The sequence below is a fragment of the Amborella trichopoda genome, chromosome 12, assembly GCF_054954075.1.
Source record: "Amborella trichopoda isolate Santa Cruz 75 chromosome 12, AtrichopodaSantaCruz75HAP2 v2.0, whole genome shotgun sequence".
NCBI lineage: Eukaryota > Viridiplantae > Streptophyta > Magnoliopsida > Amborellales > Amborellaceae > Amborella > Amborella trichopoda.
Window position 1 is genome coordinate 46,873,962 of NC_142347.1, and position 22,595 is coordinate 46,896,556.

The following is a 22,595-nucleotide window of genomic DNA, read 5'->3' on the forward strand; positions in this document are numbered from 1 at the left end:
GACTTAGGCTTTGAGAGAAATGGGTCTATACGACCATGACCTGCAATACTGGCACTCCTAGGTAAGCTAGAAACAATTTTTTCAACGTCTGATTCCTGTTAATACATATTGCCACCAACCCCTCCATACATATTTAAGTTGGGCCCGCCATCCATGCTCGAACTGGGCCCGCCATGCATGTTTGAGCTGGGCCCACCATGCATGCCCATGTCATAACCACCAGGCATTCTAAACCAGCGTTTCCTCTGATATGTTTCATGTAAACTCATTCTTGTAGTCATCTCCAAGTCATTATTATATTGCTTTTCTGGATCATTCGCGCTTGATGGCGTATATAAACTAGTTATCTCCTCATCCATCATCTGCTTTGCAATTTTTTTACTTTTGGTAGCTTTGAGAAATGCCGCCATCTGCTTTCTTACATTATTAGGAACACTATTGCACGTAGAAAAATCTCCCTTAACCCTTGCCAAGTGTTGCTTGGACCTATGTACCCCACTACTTATCACTCTTTGGCAGTAATTACAAATAATTTTGTCTTTTTTGTTGGGATCAAGTTTGACCCCGTGTTGTCATGCAGGGTCTTCCGCAGATCTTGCCATGGTTCAACTTAAAAATATAAAATGTTAAAAATTAACCTGACAGTTCAACATGAAAAATAATCACCATGTGTAGTGCTAATATGTAGGGGTAGTTCATGAAGTTATATTTGTTGTTAATACAAATACTTCTATTGACAAAAATATTTTAATTTCCACTGGGAAAATAATTTATTTATGCAACATTATAGATAAAAATATCTTGTATCAGCCACTACATATAGAACAATAAATTTACATTGATATAGTATCAATAAAAAATATATTTACAATGGTATAGTAATTCACAATGCTAATACATATGGACTTGTCACAAATCTTCATTTCAACAAACATGAATTAGTTCCTACAGAGAAAAAGAAAATATTTATGCAATATTATAGATAAAAAAAAGTTTGTATAAGTCACACTTAGAATCAAGAAAAAAATTACATTAATATAGTCATCCATAATGCCACTACACGTATATTTGATACAAAAAATATTTATAATGATATAATCATTCACAATGCTACAAATAAAATTTATAATGATATAGTCGGCACAATCCAACTCGATTGAAATGATCACAAATAGTCGTAAATCTCAATTACAAATATGCAAGATAATATAATAAAAAATGCAAGCTCCAAACATGGCTACAACTCACTTATCAAGAACATACATTTTTTGCATTGAAAATTTAATAATAAAATTGAAAATTGCAATATAATATAATTATCATACATGCCACGATTTTTTTACAATGATATTCACTTTAATTCCTCAAGATAATACAGTTTAACAACATGTATTTTTTGCATTAAAAATTTAAAAAATTTAAAAAATTTAAAATACTTTTTTAATGCAAAACTGCATTAAAAATATAATACAGTTTAACAACATGTATTTGTTAATGTATTTTTTTGCATTAACAACAAATTAAAAAATACAGTTTTGCATTAAAAATAGCATAATATACCATGATTTTTTTACAATGATATTCACTTTAATTCCTCATGATAATACAGTTTAACAACATGTATCTTTTGCATTAAAATTTTTAAAAATTAAAAATACATTTTTAATGCAAAACTGCATTAGAAATATAATACAGTTTAACAACATGTATTTGTTAATATATATTTTTGCATTAACAACAAATTAAAAAATATAATTTTGCATTAAAAATGTAATAACATGCCACGATTTTTTTACAATGATAATACAGTTTAACTACATGTATTTTTTGCATTAAAAGTTTAAAAATTTAAAATATTTTTTTAATGCTAAACTGTATTAAAAATATAATACAGTTTAACAGCATGTATTTGTTAATGTGTTTGTTTGTATTAACAACAAATTAAAAAATATAGTTTTGCATTAAAAATATAATAGCATGTATTTTTTTGCATGAATAATCTATCAACATGCAATTTTTTGAACTAGAAAGTTAAAAATAAAAATTAAAAATATTGTTTAATTCTTCATGATAATCAAAAATAATTTTTCGAAAAATCAATATTTCTCAAAAACATTAATAATAAAAAAAAAACCCAGTTCTTCACATACCAACCTAACATCAGTCATTTCAACTAAAAAATCCGCCTCAAATCGAATAAATTACATCAAATTGAATACATGTTTTGATAAACAACACTATAGGAAATCAAAGCCCTATAATATTAACACATTATTATCAAAATATCAAATAAAATCGGTTGAATTGAGGAAAAAAAAAAAAAACACAGTTCTTCACAAACATCAATCATTCAATCTAAAAAATCAAGCTCAAATTAAATAAATCAGATAAAATTAAATACGTGTAATGATAAACAACACTATAACGAATGAAAACCCTATAAATTCAACACATTATTTGCAAAATATTTACTAAAATTGAGAGAATGGCGGAAAAAAAAAAAAAAAGTCCGTCCATATTTTTTTAACAGACATCAAAGTTTTTTTTTCAAAAATCCAACTCAAATTGAATAAATATAATCAAATTGAATACATGTGACGATAAACAACACTGCAACAAATCAAAACCCTATAAATTTAATACAGGATTTGCAAAAATATTGACTGAATTTGATCGCATGGCTGAAAAAAAAAAAAAAAAAAATAGTTCTTACCTGTTTGTCATGTACCCGTGCCCTCAAACTCAAAATTGATATGTATTCCTCCAAGATAATCACAAATTATGAACAAAAATTTTGACCAACACTCCTACGACCACTCACCTTGAAATTTTACAAAAAGTGATGCGTTATTTCGTTTGAAATCAGTGAAATGGCGGAAACCCTAAAACTCACTCTTCGATCCAAATATGTTGATACCAAACGGCGCTTTTTAATTCGTTTTATTGACTCAAATGAATGAGAAATTTGAATTAAAGCCTGCAAGATTCGTTCATACGGCTGAAAAAGTTGAAAATCGATGACAAAATAACAAAAAATATTGAAATCCCGTGAAGAATACTGTGTAGCCCGTGTTCTTGCAGGTGACTCGGTCTGACTCGCGAGTTACCGTTGGGAATCGCACGGTTCTCTCTGGACTCGGGCGATTCCGGTTTATTAGTGGAACCGGCTCGGACTCAGGCAATTCCCGAGTCAAACCGAGTGAGTCTGGCTCGACTCGACGATTTTTTAAACCCTGATTTAAAAGCCTCGAGATAATTGTTTTGAAATTATTATTCACTTTTTGAAGGTCACATTTTTACCCCAAAGAGTGAATAATTGTTTAGAGCCTCGCAGTTATATAAACCAATAATCCCGTTCACTTGATTTCGACCGAAATTTTAGATGTTCCGCATTTAAACGAATTTGGGCCGAAATCCCATCTAATCACAAAATCCATCCCACTGCACAAGATCCAAACTACCCTTATCTATTCAATCAAATACCATTTTAACGACACCCACCCTTTGACGAGACAAAATCCAAAAAAACTCGAAATCTCTCGCAGCGAACAAACACACCCGCTTAAGCCCCAAGGATTGTCAGAAATAGACTAAAACGTCATTAGTGAAGAAAACAAGGGCAATCGCTACCTTAAGCACCCTAACTGAATCCGTAGCACCTCTCGAAACCAAAACCCACCAATCACAGGCTACCAAAACCAATCCAACAGTCCCCAAAGAGCCCCTCGTCTTCACCTGGATTGACTAACAATCCAACGGCCACAAATCACTCACTCGCCATATTAAAACCAGATCCAATATCATTTTCCCTTCGCCATTTCTGAAAGTTTAGAGAGAGAAAGCTAGGTTTATAGAGAGAGAAAATGTCGGGAAGAGGAAAGGGAGGTAAGGGACTGGGAAAGGGTGGAGCGAAGAGGCACAGGAAGGTGCTTCGCGATAACATTCAGGGGATCACCAAGCCTGCAATTCGTCGTTTGGCTCGAAGGGGAGGAGTGAAGCGTATCAGTGGTCTTATTTATGAAGAAACCAGAGGCGTTCTTAAGATTTTCCTTGAAAATGTTATCAGGGATGCTGTTACCTACACTGAGCATGCACGTAGGAAGACTGTGACCGCCATGGATGTGGTCTATGCCCTAAAGCGCCAAGGCCGCACCCTCTATGGCTTTGGTGGCTAGGGTTTGGTCTATGGTTCCTAGATTTTAGTGATGTAAATTCTCATCTATTATAACACTGTATCTCGCTCATATCTTCTTTCTCCTATTTCTAGCTTTGTTTCTTGGTTTTTTGACCTTTTGTAGGGTTTCTGTGATGGAGGTTAGGTACATTTGGGGCTTTTGTATTTTGGGTTGAAAAGTTTTGGAGTTTCGTGGTGGTTTATTGAAGAAACGAAATTTAATTGATTTTGGGGATATTGAATGAAGTTGTTGGATTGAAGGCCCTGTTAATTCATTTCCAACTTCCCTTTTCTTATTTATATCTGTTATTTATGTTACGTTGTGGTGAAATTGGGGGTGCTGGTTTTATTCAAACTTTTAGGTTTGTGCAAATTTCGCCTTTTTTTAGTTAAGACGGTTTGAGTGGAGCATCTAATGTGTGACTTTGATTAATTTACTATACTAAACTCTGCTCAGACCTCAGATTAACCTGCATTGTTTGTTATCTTGACCATTGTTCAATCTTGTGTTGCTGTCTATTTTATGCACTGATGAACTATGAAGAAATAAAATAAAATCATCAGTGCCTAAAATAGACTATGATCAATTTGAAGATATTTGGGTATCAAATCAACATCTTCTTTTTTAGGTAGGCTCAAATTTGATTGTTTAGAGCCTAGGCTCTATATAAATTTCTCGTTTTTATTAAAATCAGATATGTTAAGAAGATTTTCCATGTAATAATTTAGAATTTATTCCTTAGAAGCAAAAAAAAAAAAAAGAAGTTTCTTGAACATTTGAGCCTCTATATTCTAAGGTATTCTTTTGAAGTAAATGGAAGGAGCTTTTAAGAATCAGCCTAACCATTTTTATCTTTGTTACTTAGCCTACAAATGATAAGTACCCTTGCTGAATCTCTCTTAGAATATAAAACTACATTATTTGATCCTTCCTGAAACATAACCTATAGGACCACGAATATGCTAGAAAGTGATTTTGTTATTAACTAACCAAAAAAGAAATGTGATTTGGTAATTAAACCTTCATATCATGCAACACTACTTTTGTCGAAGACTTTGAGGCAATGCGCACAGGAATCAGACCGTATGGTGTGTGCAATCTTTTCACTTAGCTATGCCATTGTTTTCATGTTTGCAAGGTTATGAAGGCTGATGATGATACGTATTGTTTTATTGGAGAAGACTTAAAAAAATCTGGGACTCTTAATATCTATTCCATTTGTTCTTGGGATTAGTTTTTCAATCATAAAACGTTTTATTTTTTAAGTGCTTGGAGGGCGGCGCAATTAGGAATTGTTTTTCAATTGAGATTAATATGTGTTAAAGGGGTTTTCAAAATGACAGTATACAATGAGGCTATTTACCTTCGGTATAGGGGGGTCACAATTACTAACAATCTTCTAATGTGAAATTTAAGAGAATGTTTGTCTCATAAAGTTTGAGAAAATTTCATTTGAACTTTGAGCTTGGTTAATAAAATAAATATAAACACTCAATTTCACATTTAGTAGTCAATATTAAATATAACCACCTTGTACCAAAGGTAAAAAGCCTTTAATATACTTTTCCATTGAAATTTTTTTACAATGAGGTAGTTGAAACATTGGTCTCTCGTAGTATTTTATGTGATCGTATACAATGAAACCATTTACTTTTAGTACATGGAAGTTACAATTATTTATAAGCTATAACCATTCGATGCGAAATCAGATAGCTTGGGTGTGTTGCAAACATTGATGTGAAATCAGATAGCTTGGGTGTGCTGTAAACTTCGAAAAATTCTGTTTGAACTTTGAGCTTGGTCAATAAAATAAATGCGGTCACCCCAATGGTTTAAAAACCGGATTGGTGACCCGGATCGGGCTTTTCAAAAACCGATCGGGATCGGCGAATCGGCGATCCGGATCGGAATCGGGTGAATCGGTCAGAATAAAGCTTCAAAAAAATCCGAAAAAATTATTAAAATTCATTATAAATATTGGTTTTTAGGAATTCAATAAAAAATGAGGGTACTCCATTAAGAATTTTCATGTTTTTGAATGAATATGCGAATATTGATATGTTCTTTCCCTGCATGAACCGCCATTCAGCATTTAATTTACAGTATTTCGTGCTCATCCCTACACTATAGCTGTTGGGACTCGATATGTGAATAATATGGCTGGGATAGGGTGGCCTCAGAATCATCATCTCTCTCGTTTTCTCTTTGAATAATATGGATTAAAAAAAAAAAAAAACAAATTTTCAAAAAAATCTATCATGGATTAAAAAAAAAATCACAAATTTTCAAAAAATTCTATCATGGATTACAAAAAAAAATTCGATCATGGATTAAACAAAAAAAATCACAAATTTTCAAAAAATTCAATCATGGATTACATAAAATTCGATCATGGATTACATAAAATTCGATCATGGATTACATAAAATTCGATCATGGATTACAAAAAAAAACAAACAAAAAAAACAAAAAATTCAATCGTGGATTACAAAAAAAGAAAAAAATAGTTCGATCATGGATTACAAAAAATTCAATCATGGATTACAAAAAACTCTATCATGGGTTACAAAAAAAGCAAAAAACAAAAAATTCAATCATGGATTAAAAAAAAACAAACAAACATTTCAATCATGGATTACAAAAAAAAAAAAAACATTTCGATCATATATTACAAAGCATTCGATCATGGATTACAAAAAATTCTATCATGGGTTACAAAAAAAAAAAAAAAAACAAAAAAATCGATCATGGATTACAAGAAAAGAAAACAAACATTTCGATCATGGATTACAAAAAATTCTATTATGGGTTACAAAAAACCAAAAAATTCGATCATGGATTACAAAAAAAATCTATCATGGATTACCAAAAAAAAAAAAAAAAAAAAAAAAAAAAAAAAAAAAAAAAAAAAAAAAAAAAAAAAAAAAATCCGTACGGAATCGCCGATTCACTGTTCGGACTCGCCGATTCCGTACAGTGAATCGGCGATTCACTGTACAGAATCGTCCGGTTCTCTCTAGAACCGGACGATTTCCGATTTTTGGGCGATCCGGTTCCATTTTCACTATTTCCGAGTCGAACCGGGCGAGTCCGGTTCGACTCGGCGTTTTTTAAAACGCTGGGTCACCCAATTTCACATCCAATGTTCAAAATTAATTGTGACCGTTTTGTACCAAAGGTAAATGATCTCATTATACACTTTCTCATTCTCTAATGCAATAAAAATGACATAAAATTTTCACGTATACTTGCAAACCATTTTTTTGAAGAGATAAAAAGCAGCATACTGTCTATTTACTCCGTAAACCCAATCTATGATTAATTGTAGGTCAAGATTGAACTCAAATCATCCAATTTTTTGAGGCTAAGATCTAGGTGTTAGAAAACTCCAAATTCAAAATTTCTCTTTTGAAAAATCTTAATCCCAAATTTTAAGAATTGAGAAAGTCCTTCAAAATAGGTCGTCTAGCTAATGGTGTAAATCTATACTATGCTCCCATGGAGCACAATATACACGCTCCACTTAAGGGCACAAAATTTCATGCTCCCATGGGAGCATATTTTCCATTTACTTACTCGAGTAAAACCCATTTTAGGAATAAACGGAGGACCCCAAATTTTGGAGACGTAAACTTTTTGACTCGTAAGACAAACCTCAATCAAAAACAAAATTTCCATAAACTACTACATATTATCTTGAAAAAATAATATCTTATGAGTGAAAAAAGATCAACGGATTTTTAGACATAAACATCCACGTCTTAAAAACCTCAAATTTTAAAATTTCACTTTTGAAAATGATCATCGGGTGATTTTTTGATAGATCCCAAATGTTCATATTGACAAAGTACTTCCAAGTAGGTCATCTAGCCAAAGGAGCAAATGTATAATATGCTCCTATGGAAGCATAGTAGACATGCTCCTATCTAATTAGTTACCATGTTTGGTTGTAGTAACAATGTATTAAGAGAAAAATATGGTAATAGAAAGTGGAAAGGATGGCAAAGGGTAGGGCCCAAAAAATTACATTGGAAGAGTTCTCACTTTTGCCTTGTAGAATCCTTAAAGCACACTACACTAGTGTAGACTTGCCTTATACATCACTCTCAAACTATAGGAGGCAAGAGCGTTTTATTTAAAGAGTAGAGGGGAGAAAGAAGAAAAGCAGGCGACAAACTATGTTACTTTGGCTCCTTTGCATAGTTTCCATGACCCACACCTCAACCAACAAAAGATAAAAAAAATAAAAAATAAAAAGTAAGAAAATTTAAGCTCTTGGAGTTTACATTACAAGACCATTCACTTATAATGGAAGGAGGGCAGAATTATTTTTTGTTGTGAGATGTAAAATTAGTTTTACAAAGTTAATTTATTTTTTTTTAAAAAACTTTGAGCCCAATCGATGAAATACTTTGCTCAATTTAATTTCACATCTAATGGCCAATAATGAGTGTGATATTACAAATAGTCATATATTATAATTCTTCTTCATATTTAATCTTATGAGTTATGCGTTGACTTTTTGTCGAATTCCATTCCAAGACAAATATTAGGTGTTCCATCGTAAATAAACTACTGCTTAGGGTGACTTTAATGGGGTTTGTTTAGCCCGAAAACTTTGAACATCACCCTCATTCATCCTGAAGATCAATTTAACCAAAAATAATAATAATTGGGAGCTAAAAATTTTGTGCATTCAATTCACACTCCCAAATGGACTATGATCCATCCGTTTAAAGTTCGTGTTTCGAAAGATTGATTGTTTTTCTTTTGTCTTTATTCAATGAATAAGAGAGGATTCCCCTAATCAGGAGTTTTGCTCATGGGAGCAAGTGAGCCACATCTGAAATTTGGTCCCATGGGACCACAATGTACACCTGGCTTGACATCTAAATTACCAGGAATTGCCGCCACTAGGCACCCCTTCAGAAACGTTGCCATTATCATACCCCATATCTGGACCCACTTCGAGTCAGCATGACGGTTTGACCCGACATTTTTCCTTCTTTTTTTTCTCACTCCTTAAGGGCCACTTAGACTAGTTATCCGCAAGAGCAACGTGTACATCTACTCTCTCGGCGAGAAGAACTATTTGAAAGGACATTTTAAATGGAAACCCCTCTTATTATCACCAGACTATTATTCTCAAAAGGAAAAAGATTGAATTTTGAGTTTTCCAACGCCTACATCTCGCTTTCTTAAGATTGGGAAGATTCAATTCAATCTTCACACTCGGTTTTTTCTTCGAAGTGCATGCAAGGTGCATTTAGAAAAAAAAAAAATTTCTTGAGGCTAATCTAGGATTTGAAGAGGTTACATCCCCAAAATTTTGGGGTCCTAAAATTTTAACCTAGATGGGCTTTTATCCTAGGGAGTAAATGAATAATATAATCCTGTAGGAGTATAATACCGTTTGGGATTTCTAGAAGGATGGCAAGAGATTTAAATATTTGTCTGATAGGAACTTATGTAACACCCACATCGCCGGGCTTCTCGTGATATTCATAATTATACTCTATCCTCCAATTAATTCCATTATTAAATGAATATTAAATGTTATGAAAATGCATAGTCATATTTCAATATTCCCAACTACTTCATGCAATTTGTCATGGATCTTTCTTCTTTCTAGAACTTCAAAAGTAATGTGTTTTTCTACTCTTGTTTTGAACATCTCCATATTTCTTCCGCACAAAAATATCGTAAATCCGTACGTATTTGGACTGTACGCTTGCTGTATATGGGGAAAATAATACAGGCCATTTATTATTGGGTGTGGTTTCTATAAGGTTGCACCTTTAAACAATCCAATTAAGGCGCACCTCCAAAATTTATCATACCATATAATTTTGGTATAAAACATTCCTAAGATTATCTCAAAATCGATTTTTGTATCTAATTATAAAATTTTAAACTCTAAAAATAGTTAAAATCAGGTAGATCCATAAACATATGAAAATCTTTAAAATGGATGGTCTAGATAATGTGTTGCAAGATGAACTATTTCTAGGATTCAAAATCTTTTTCTTTTCATATTCATTCATCTCGTTGTCAAGATGATCAATTAGAGGGGTTTGCAACATTAAAACAACCTTTTCTGATTGATATTTTAGGTGCATATGCAGTTCTACATTTTAAGGTTGCAACCTTATATAAACTTTTTCCTTTATCATTTATTGTTGGGAATATTTTTAGACTTTAGACTACCATCATAGTTCAACTTTTTTTTTCTGATTAACTAGGGTTTGCTACACGAATTTTAGTCCTATATTTAGCTCTATTAAGGGATTGTACTTTCAGTGAGAGGATAAGTCTTATATCATTTCTTACTACTTTCAACTATGTCCTTTATAATGTATGTCAATATTTCAAAAATTACTTACCTAACTTGGAATCGGCCAAATCGAATAGGTATAAGGATTTGATAATTGTTGGTTTAAAGACCAAGAACTGCTCAAGTCTCACAATGTTCTAGTTTTTCTTTTAGGTAGGCCGATTCAGTTTAGGAATCTTTCGAGTTGAACCTTTGCCATTTGAACAGTACTTAAAATGTTGAAATCCAAAATTATTTGTTTCTTCCAAATCCTAGCCTCATGCGATTTAAAAATTAGGTGCAATTTTTAAGGCAATTTAAAAATACGATTTAAGGCAATTTAAATTAGGTGCAATTTAAAAATTTGATTCAAAGGAGGTGAAATTTAAAAAAGGCAATTTAAAGGCAATTTAAATTAGGTGCAATTTAAAAATGCAATTTAAGGCAATTTAAAAATGTTAAAATTAGGTGCAATTTAAGGCAACTTGCCTCATGCGAGTTGGGCTTCAGTTCACTTCCAAATACAACCAAAAAAATAATATCTTGGCACCAAAAATCTTTATGGTGGCTTGAAAATTTATTTGCATCTCCAAATATGAAAAATTTAAGCTCCAAATTGATACATATCTTATTATCATCATCATTATAGCCTTTCTCAATTAATTGGGATGATGGCTTCACAAATCCTGATCTGCCACTCTGTTCTATTAATAAGTCCTCATATCTTTCTACTACTTCCAATCATATCATTTTGAACCGACCATTGTCCTTTTCTCCTTCAATTATATTTTGTAGTTATATGGATAATTAAAATGAGAGACCAGATTAAATATGTTTCAAGGTCTACTGTTTTAAAGAACTGATATTTTTTTCTCATACTTATAATTGTCAATCAATTTGATGATATTTGACGCTCGAACTATCTTATAGAGGTTTTTTTTTGGGGGGTGAGTCAGTGAGGAGAGAGCTTCTACCCTTGATAGAAATTCGACGATGTAGCGTTGCAAATCGTTAAGCGCTAAGCATCTAAGCCCGGGCCCTTTTCCAATCTTATTGAGGCTTGGCCTTGCCATTTCTCATAATGGAGTGGCCTTGTATAAAATCTGCCCGTTTTTTTTTCGATGTATACCTTACGTACAAGGGAAAAATATAGTTTTACTTTTTCTTTTTCCTGTTTTTTCTTGGGCGTAAGTAATACAAATTCCCTATGTGGTGTATAAAACACAATTGCACGGATATCTCTTGATGCACGTCATGTGACAGGGGGGTTGCATATTCCCCATCACAAATTTACGTAGTGGAGTACTTTATCATCAAAATATCTAGGAAAAAGTTTGTATAAGGATGCTACCTTATAACGTAGAACTACGATGCCCCTAAAAAATCAATCCGAAAAGGCAGTTTTAATGTTGAAAAACCCTTTGATTGATCATCTTGACATCAAGATGTATGACTATAAAAAGTAAAAAGATGTAAGTCTCAGAAATAGTGCATTTACAACATATTATCTATACCGTCTATTTTCAAGATTTTTTTATATCTATAAATCTACTTGATTTTAACCATTTTTTAAATTTAAAATTTTATAATTAGATATAAAAATAGATTTTGAGATAATCCTAATAATATTTTACATCAAATTTATATACCATGATAAAATTTGAAGGTACACCTTACCTCTACTCCTACATATACATATCTATATGCCAACTGCACCCAAATATCAATGTCATATGGAAAGAAACATAAATGGAAAGAATCTAGTTATCAAGACCAAGTGCACCACCTTTTTCCAATGGCCGGGCCATCGACTAGTGTGCTATTTTTTTAAAAACATAAGCACTTGGACCATAGACTAGTGATGTTTTTTTTCTATCATAAGCCCTTTCGACTGGTACGACCACCAACGGGTTTTATCTAAAATAGGAGTTAGATTGGATAATAAATAAGCAAAAAATCAATATTTGACTTTTTTTTTTTTTTTTTCATGAGATTAGCTAATTTTGATTTATTAGAATTAGCTAAAGAGAGTTTTGACTAAAGATGTTTTTTTTCTATCATAAGCCCTTTCGACTGGTAGGACCACCGACGGGGTTTATCTAAAATAGGAGTTAGATTGGATAATAAATAAGCAAAAAATCAATATTTGACTTCTTTTTTTTTTTTCATGAGATTAGCTAATTTTGATTGATTAGAATTAGCTAAAGAGAGTTTTGACTAAAAAAAAAAAAAATTGCAACAAATTATAATGGGTTTTAGGTTTTACAATAGTTGTTCTATGTTTTTCTTATACTTTTTTTTTATCCAATCCAACCAATACCTCCATCCAGCAAAACTTAGAATCGACCCCTCACGGTTTCAGTAGCCTGTTGATAACACTATATCATAAACATCACATTTTAGGTGGTAAATGAGAAGTGAGAGAGGAGCATATCTACTATGCTCTTGCAGGAGCACGGTGCACATCTACTTCCTTGGTCCGAAGGTCGACTCGCTTTTGTTTTTGAATGCTCAAATTTGTGAACTATCTAGTAGTCACTAAATGTTTATTTTCAAAAGAAAAGATTCCAATTTTGAGTTTTCTTAGATCCCAACGTGAAAATTTGGAGCCGCTTTTAAATCGTTACACATTATACTATAGTTGGACCGCATTTCTACATATGCGGTCCAGAAAGTGTAAAGCATCCATTCTAAAGATGGATGCGAGTAGGTGTTTCATCTAAAAAACAATAGTGATTAACAATCCAAATGTTTTTTAATTAGAATTATTATTTTGAATTTTTAAAATTTATTTATTTATTCATATTCATGATCTCCATGTTAGGGATTACATGTCCTTAAAAATTAAAAATTAAGTCCTAAAGTCCATCTCAAAAATATATTTATTGAGAGAGCGCCATAAAGTTTGTAATAACAATTTTAGAGAGCAACACGGATACAAATTTAAGAGAGAGAAAGAGAGCAATGAAAAGATGGAGTAATTGAGATTTGATAAAGCATCCCAGAGTTGGAAAATTGAGAACCAAACAAATAACTACATATTAATGAAAATGATAGTAACAATAATTAAGGAAACCCCAACTATACTGTTCCCTAACTTCCTTATCTCTCATGGAACTGAAAATACTACAACCAACCCATCACCTCTCCCTCTCCCTCTCTAAGAGAACAATGACCAACGATCTCTCTCATGGAACTCCAGATACTAAGCGCCAATCAGCCCAATAAACTTTCTCTCTCTAAAAAACCTCTCTCTCTCTCTCTCTAAAAGAATAATGCCCCAATCAACCGAAAGGGCACTCTCTATCTCTAGACGTGGCGGATGCGGCCAAGGGAAGCGGAGACCATGTCCCGAGCATGGCCCTTACAACTGAGAGCTCTAAGCAATTTCCATGCCCCTTTACAACCCTTCTCTTCCCTTACACAGACTCTAGACGAATTCGACCTCTCAAAGATCGCCGGATTCCGGCGCCTTTGCCGGAATTTAATGTCTCTCAATTGAATTTCCGGCGCTTTTACCAAACCAATCATCAAAAATTGCCCCCTTGATCTCGTCGGAAAATCACTCTTCTCCGGGAAATTTCGGTTTTCCCGTGGTTTTGTGCCCGAAAAGGGGGGAATGGAGGTCGAACTCCTGTGCAATTTTCGGTGACTCGGTGAAGGATAACTGTAGGTTCTAAGCCGCCTGTGATCAACCGGTCTCTCGACTCTGGGCTCGAAGCTACTCTGATGGCTCCCTGTAAATGAAGAGAGAGTAACAAATGGATTCAGCTTGATTAAATAAAAAAAAGTCTCAATGATCGTTAGATAGATAGTGCGCGCGTGTCTGAGAGAGAGAGAGATTTTAGCCTCCATTGTTTACTCTGAATTTTTGAGAGAGAGAGAGTTTTTAGCCTCCATTGTTTGCTCTAAATTTGAGAGAGAGAGAGAGAGAGAGCAAGCATTGTGCTTCCATTTCTAACTCTAAATTTTACTTTTCTGAGGACGAAAGAAACATGAAGCTAGTTTTTTCACTCCATTTTCAATGCTCTGAATGAGAAAGAGATCCGTACCTGCTAGCTCTCTGTTACTTCTCAATGGAAGAAACCCACCATGGAAGAACAAGTCCTCTGCATCACACATCTCTGCCGTCGCATCTCTAAAGAACTCAAAATACTCCATCTCTGCTAAAGATTTACAGGATCTCCGTTCTTTCAAGAAGCTTTCTCTCTCTTCTCCCTTTTCAATTGGGAGATCACAGAGAGAAAGCACATCATCCTCGAAATCCCTAATCTCTTCCATGCTCTCTCCTCCTTCCTCTGCACCGTCCTACGTCCTCTGCTCTTTCAAATTGAACAGAACATAAAAAACCTAACCTTTTCACCTAGAGAGCGAAAGAAAGAAAATCCTTCGACTTGCAGGAATCCTCTCAAAATCCAAACTTTGAACCTTTACGAAATGGAGCAAAGTTGTGGAGAATGAAAACAATGGGTCATGAGGTTGATACTCTTTGGGGGTTCAAGAGTTCTGGATTTTTATAATGGGATTCTTGCTTTTGGACCTTCTGGAGCGAGAAGACAGATTTTTTTAAGAAACATGGAGAGTTTCACGTCTCTTTCTCTCTCCTTTAAGATTAAGAGTTGTTCTTTCTCTCTAAAAAACTCAGGCGTCTTTCTCTCTCCTTTAAGATTAAGACTTATTTCTCTCTCAAAAATTCTATGATTCGGTTCCTCTCTCTCTCTCTAAAAATCGATGAACCAAACTTTGCATCTCCTTCAAGAAGTGAGGCTCACTTTTCCCTCCTTTTCATTGATTATGAATTTATGGCCCTTTCCTTTTTAATCTTTTTTTAATTGAAACTTAATAATTTTTTTATTTTTGTCTATTTTTCATTGACGGATATTTTGTCTTGCCTTGTGAGTCATGACGGTACCCTACCGTTTCTTTCTATAGCAACCGGCCCCCATCAATTCTAGAAATGACATATTAGTATTTGACCCCTCAATCGACCAAACTACCCTTGTGTTGTGGCTTCGAAGACCAAACGACAGTTTTGTTTTTCTTTTTTTGCCCTTTTTTTTTAATGTTAACAAGACCAAACCCCTTTTTTTTGGTACGAGAAGTTAGCATTTTTTGTCATACAACGGTTTAAAAAAGTCTCAAAAAAAGTTCTTTTGATATTGAAAAATCCTGCAATGGATATCTCAACCTTGTACAGATAAAATAAAAAATAAAAAATTCTAGTCCCAGCTACTCTTCTGGTAACACTATAGCTACTCTTCTTGTAACTCTATCTAGACTATCTATTTTTAATATTTTTCTTGTGTTTATAGAATTGCTAGATGTATATTATTTAGGTAAATTAATAAAAATATATCTTAATTTTTGTTTTATTTAAATAAAAAACCTCATTTTTCTAAATCTCGATCATAGCTTATTTTTCTCATTTTTTATTTTATTTTTACTAAAATAACCTTTACAATAAAAACATGGTGCATCAATGTACTTTAAATGCAAGGATGACTTTCACACGGTGTTTTAAAAAACGCCGAGTCGAACCGGACTTGCCCGGTTCGACTCGGAAATCGCAAAAAGTGGAACGTATCGGCTAAAATCGGAAATCATCCCGTTCTAGAGAGAACCGGACGACTCTGTACAGTGACTCGCCGATTCACTGTACGGAATCGGCGAGTCCCGTACGGAATTTTTTTTTTTTTTTGTTTGTAATCCATGATAGATTTTTTTGTAATACTTGATCGATTTTTTTGTAATCCATGATCGAATTGGTTTTGTTTTTTTGTAATCCATGATCGAATTTTTTGTTTTTTTGTAATCCATGATAGAATTTTTTGTAATCCATGATCGAATTTTTTGTAATCCATGATCGAAATGTTTGTTTTTTTTCTTGTAATCCATGATCGAATTTTTTGTTTTTTTTTTTTTTTTTGTAACCCATGATAGAATTTTTTGTAATCCATGATCGAATGTTTTGTAATACATGATCGAAATGTTTGTTTTTTTTTTGTAATCCATGATCGAAATGTTTGTTTTTTTTTTGTAATCCATGATTGAATTTTTTGTTTTTTGCTTTTTTTGTAACCCATGATAGAGTTTTTTGTAATCCATGATTGAATTTTTTGTAATCCATGATCGAATTGTTTTTTTTTTTTTTTGTAATCCACGATTGAATTTTTTGTTTTTTTTTGTTTGTTTTTTTTTGTAATCCATGATCGAATTTTATGTAATCCATGATCGAATTTTATGTAATCCATGATCGAATTTTTTGTAATCCATGATTGAATTTTTTGAAAATTTGTGATTTTTTTTTTTAAATCCATGATCGAATTTTTTTTTGTAATCCATGATAGAATTTTTGGAAAATTTGTGATCTTTTTTTTTAATCCATGATCAAATTTTTTTTTGTAATCCATGATAGAATTGTTTGAAAATTTGTGATTTTTTTTTTTAATCCATGATCGATTTTTTTGAAAATTTGTTATTATTATTTTTTAATCCATATTATTCAAAGAGAAAATGAGAGAGATGATGATTCTGAGGCCACCCTATCCCAGCCATATTATTCACATATCGAGTCCCAACAGCAACAGTGTAGGGATGAGCACGACAGTGCAGGTGAGCATGAAGGATGAACAATCTTCGGGGAGTTTAGATTGGGAACACAACAAAACACTAATATTTAGGGATTTGAGAATAGTCAGACGCCTGCTAATATCGATGATTCGTTTTTAGATCGAATCAATGAATTGTTAAACGAATTCAATCAATGGCACCAGCGTGACCAAGAAGAACAATAACGTCGTCTATCATTTTATTTTTAGATCATATGTTACTAATTTTATGCTTTATTGTAGTCCATGTATGTTGATATACTCATTTCATGATAATTATATGTTTATCCTTTTGTGTGATGTAAATTAAATGCTGAATGACGGTTCATGCAGGGAAAGAACATATCAATATTCACATATTTATTCAAAAACATGAAAATTCTTAATGGAGTACCCTCATTTCTTAGTGAATTCCTAAAAAATAATATTTATAATGAATTTTAATAATTTTTTCGGATTTTTTTTGGATTTTTTTAAAATTTTATTTTAACCGATTCATCCGATTTCCAATCCGGATCGTCGATTCGCTGATCCGGATCGGTTTTTTGGAAACCCGATCCAAGTCACCGATCCGTCTTTTTAAACCATTGCTTTCACATATTATAAAGCACTTAAAGTACAACGTCTACTCAAATGAGTATCACGGTACTTAAAAAACGGTGATAGTCTAAAAAAATAGCATGACTACTCGAAGGGAAATTCGATCCCGAATCTCTCTTCGGCAAAGAAAATTGGTGGTTTTGAGTAGAAGAAACAAAAAACACCAGCAACTACACGCTCCCATCCCAAAGCAAATCAAAGAGGGAAAGCACAAATAACCCAACCTAATGTTTGCTCCCAAAGCAAATCAAAGAGGGAAAGCGCAAATAACCCAACCTAATGTCCAAAAATTTAGAAAGAGAAATTTTATCATTGCTAAGAAGCATCCGAAACCAGGCTGTTCGGCTGTAACATGTAAATGCAGTCAAAAGAATGGGGATGGAAAATGCCTATGCATCATGTATGAGAGTCTCCGTGCTTCTCAGGAGGGATTCTTTAATGGGCAGAGCAAAAATTACTCGAATGAGGAGAGTTAAAAAACCAGAGGAAATGGGGGGTTTTATTGACCGTCAAAGACTTGAAACCCCATTAAGTTTGAGGTTCTAGAAAGAGAAAATACTAGTGGTGTGGCTAAAATCGAACCCATAGAGGGAGGAAACGAAAATGGTGTTGTTAAAATTGAATCTATTCGAAAAAACAGAAGGCCCCTGAGAAATTTTGCCCCAGAGAGTAAGAGCCCCTGAGAAATTCAGCGCTAGAGGGGAAGAATGGAGACCCTAAACCACCAAAAATAGTTTCTTCTTTTTTTTTTAATAAGGTGAAAATTAAAGTATATTTATGATAATTTTCTTATTATTTATTGAGTTTTAAATTTCAGAATTAGATATATAAATAAATTTTCAAGCAATTATAGGGTTTTCGTTACTAAAATTAATCTTTTGACACAATTTAGAGGTGCAATTTATGCTATTTAAGGTTGATATCCTTAATAAACCAGACTCAATAATAATTGTAAAATTAACTCTCTTATGGCATTTATAAATCTACCTGTTGATTTTATTTGCAAACATAAGGTCTTAAGTCTCTTCATAAAAAGGAAATTATGAAAGGGGGTTAAAATCGATAGAGACATTGCTTTGTGCTTTAAGTTCTATAACATGTCAAAATTCAAGTGGAATGGAAACTAAAAACTCCTATTCCTTTTCTTTGAATTGATGCATTACTCAAGGATCCATGGCTCTCTATCTTTGTTTGTGAGATTTCTAAGAGCTCTTGCTTTGGAAAAAGGACATTTGTGATATGGATTAAATCTTATAGAGTTGCAAGTCAGGATCATGTGTATTTTGATAGGCATTGTGAATTAAATCAACACTCGTAGGTAGAATGCTAAATAGTTAATCTATCATGGGTACTTGGATAAATTCCCCATATATTAAATTATACAAAAGGACATATACCAAAAAAAAATATGGGGTTGGATCCAAGGCTTGGTCAGGTCCATGTTTGTTTGACCCGAACCTAGCTGTCAGGTTCATCCCCCGTGCAAACCCAGCCCATGTCAGTTCAACCAACTTGTTTAGCACCTACTAACTTATCTTTCCAGTGCAAGTTTCAAGACTCAACAATTTGAACACAAGAAGCCCCATGTTCCAATGTAGAATCAAAATAATACATATTTGTTGGCATTTATAGTAGGAAAAGTATCCCCTCCACATCATGGGATCAATTGTACGGCTGCACAATCAACCTTCCAATAGTTGAGGTTTCACAAGGCTATATCTAATAGCCAAAAATTTAATTTCGTATTTTTTTTTTTTTACCTTTGTTTAAATGCTACATTCATCTGAAATTTGGAATATAAGTTCATTTTTACAAGAAATCTCAATAAAAATAATTAAAAATTTTTCAAATAAAAAACCAAAATACATCTAAGGGAAATTATTAGAAATATACTTTAATTTTTGACAAATAAAAAAAAAACCCTCAAATTTCATAAATCTAGTCCACACCCTTTTTTCCTCAATATTGGCATTTAAAATACTTCGAGTTATCACAACATTTAAAATGCCGTGTAAAATACGCAGTCATAACGGTACTTAAAGTACCGTAATGCTAGGGCTTCACAATAATAAGATTACTGTGAAGGCTATTTTGGTTTAAAACAATGTCAAAAAAAAAGGTGTGGATGAGGTTTATGATAATTGAACGTTTTTTTCTGATTAGACAAAAATTAATGTATGTTTCTAATAATTTTCCTACATCTAACTACATTTAGGTTAATATATTTTGTTTAAAACATTTTGTATTATTTTTATTTAATTATCCTTATAAAAATAAAATAAAAACCTAAATTTAATTAAATATATTTAAAAAATAAAACTGAAAAGTAAAATTAATTTTTGACCCTTGAATAAAGCTAGGTTCAATGGGAAACATTAAAAAGATGCTCGTACACCTTTTAACTGCGACAACGTATGTACGCAATACCATCCCTTCATAATGTTTGGAAATCCATATTTCTTTGAAACCCCATTTTTGGAATCCATCCATGCTTTAAAAATCAAAAGGAATATGATTGGTGGGTCGATGGAAATAGCCTCAAAAGTCACACAACCACACATTAATTGGAGAAACAAAATTTCCAATTTTAGTTGGTTGAACATTTAATACTTTTCCTTTTTCAAAAATGCTTCTCTCCTCTCTAAACTTTCTAGCTTGAAATGTCTAAGCATATGTTGCCCATTATGGTTCACACATTGATGGCTATAAAGTCCATTCTAACTGATTTTTCATTTTAAAAAATGGGAAAGGTTTCTATATTTCCCCTATAGCATAGACAAAGTATGCTTCTCTTTATCCAACCATCCAATTTTGATCAAGAGAGCCACTCACCGTTTGATCTTAGATCCGACGTCTTAAAATATTTTATTTTTAGTTTTTTTTTTATACAAATTTTATAAATATGAAATTTGGTACGTGCCATCTTCTCATTGGGGAGCACCTATAAAAAATATTAAAAATAATTTTTCAATACAATATAATGCTCCCTTGAAATTTTCAGGAGTATTTTGGTTATTTTATTTTATTAAAAATATTTTTTTATATTTTTTGCTAGTGCGAGTTTAATAGAGGATTGGATGTACAAAATTTGGTATCAAAATAGTTTATAGAAAAAAATTAAAAATAAAATAGTGTATAGATGTGACATTGTGATTGGGGCAATCTTAGCCCTCCATTCAAAATAGATGGTTGGATGAAGGGAAGTATATAAGTTTTATGTTGTAGGGGAAACATAAAAAGCTTGCCCTTAAAAAAATAGGGTCCAAAAACATAACTTCTTTATAACCAAAATTATTTAATATAATTTGGACAATATTTTTATTAGTTCAAAAAATGTGAATTTGGTTTCTAAATTTAAAACCAACTTTACTACGAAAAAGGTCACCTAAAGAAACCACGGGTTCCTTTCATTGTGAGAAGTCTGCATTTAGAGAGCTTGTAAGAAACCATTGTGTTTTGTTAATGGTAATTCTTAATTCCTTTATTTTTTTTGTTGACAAGAATTGTAATTATTAACTCATGTACATTCTTTATACCAGTGCTTTAAAATCCAGATCGGGGGAGTGGATTTAGTGGCTCGTCCACTTTATAGATCCATGTCAAATCGCAAGATCATCAATCTAGATTGGTCCCAGATGACAATCAAGAAAATATTAAAAACAAAAATAAAATAAAATTTATAGTAGGGAGTTAAGGGATGGGGATTTTTGTTTTTGTTTTTGTTTTTGGTTTAGGCCATTTCTAAATCAACAACTAGAAAGTTTAGGGCGGTATAGCAATTTACTAAGATAACTTTAACCTCAAGAATTTTTATCTTGAATTGGAACGTTCTCGAGTATAATTCTTATGTCAAATGGAGAATGAGCCATGCAGTTGCGTAACTATTCAAACTCCAGTCACATTATGAGGACGAGATTTCTATGCAGCCAAGCCAGCCGGCCTCTTAATAAATCTTTTGTTGGGATGGATTTTTGGATTTAAATTTTAAAGACATTTAATCTCTAACATGGTGGGGTGGGGGGGAATCAACCTGTAGACTAATTTGGAGAAAGAAAAAAAAAAATCCACTGGGAATCTCCAACTATTAGAAAAAATAATGTAGACTGACTTTGGAAAAGAAAAAAAAAATCCCACTCGAAATCTCCATGTATTAAAAAAAATAAGACAAGGGCGAGATGTAAGTGCCAAAACGTTTCAATATTCAAATTTCTCCTTTTGAAAATAGTCCAGTTATTCCTAGGTAGTTCCCAAAATTTCATAATGAAAATTTTCCAAAGCATGTCTTTTAACTAGAGATTGGATGTGAAGTACACCCCTAGAGAAACATAATATATGAGCTCTTCGTATGATATATTACATCATCATTATCATCCAAGTTTTATACTAATTATTGGAGTCGGCTGCATAAACATATTCCTTCATTCTTTTTTATCAAAAGTCATACACTCAATAAGACCAAAAGTCTCCATATTTTTTCTTTATACTTTTGTCCGTATCCTTAGGGCCTTCTCTTTGCTCTTCTAGAGCTTTCCATTTGAATCAAATCACACCCCGTAACTGGTGTTGCATTAACTACACGATACATATAGTCAGCCCACCTAAGTTTACTTTTCCTTATCGTATCCCTTGTTGAAGCTATACCAAAGTTGTCTCGTATGAATTTATTTCAAATTCTGTCATTTCTTATCTTGCCGCTTATTCATCTAAACAATCTAAGCTCAGCTACATTCATCTTATAGATATGTTATTTCTTGACCATCCAAAATTCCATCTCATGAAACATGGCCGGTCTTACTGTGAACTACAAAACTTCTCCTTCAGTTTCAAAAGTATGCGGCAACACAACACATAAAACCACATAATTTATTACAATAAAAAAAATATCCAATTAATCATACC

General features: G+C 32.6%; 2 protein-coding genes across 2 annotated transcripts; one reads left to right on the forward strand and one right to left on the reverse strand.

Moving 5' to 3' along the window:
* The first annotated feature begins 3,796 nt into the window (after positions 1 to 3,796).
* LOC18435526 (histone H4) lies at positions 3,797 to 4,445 on the forward strand. The gene has a single exon (XM_006845570.4). It carries the CDS (start codon positions 3,864 to 3,866, stop codon positions 4,173 to 4,175), a length of 312 nt encoding a protein of 103 aa, XP_006845633.1. The 5' UTR covers positions 3,797 to 3,863; the 3' UTR covers positions 4,176 to 4,445.
* Positions 4,446 to 13,503: 9,058 nt separating this feature from the next.
* On the reverse strand, positions 13,504 to 15,244 carry LOC18435527 (uncharacterized). Its single transcript, XM_006845571.4, has 2 exons — positions 14,541 to 15,244; positions 13,504 to 14,225 (listed from the first exon to the last, which is right to left on the reverse strand). Exons 1-2 carry the CDS (start codon positions 14,767 to 14,769, stop codon positions 13,798 to 13,800), a joined length of 657 nt encoding a protein of 218 aa, XP_006845634.1. The 5' UTR covers positions 14,770 to 15,244; the 3' UTR covers positions 13,504 to 13,797.
* Between the last annotated feature and the right edge of the window lie 7,351 nt (positions 15,245 to 22,595).

Coding starts and splice junctions, on each gene's coding strand:
- LOC18435526 (XM_006845570.4), top strand. CDS start 3,864: ATGTCGGGAAGAGGAAAGGGAGGTAAGGGACTGGGAAAGGGTGGAGCG.
- LOC18435527 (XM_006845571.4), bottom strand. CDS start 14,769: ATGGAAGAGATTAGGGATTTCGAGGATGATGTGCTTTCTCTCTGTGAT. Junction 14,226..14,540: donor AAGTAACAGAGAGCTAGCAG/GTACGGATCTCT, acceptor CTTCATTTACAG/GGAGCCATCAGAGTAGCTTC.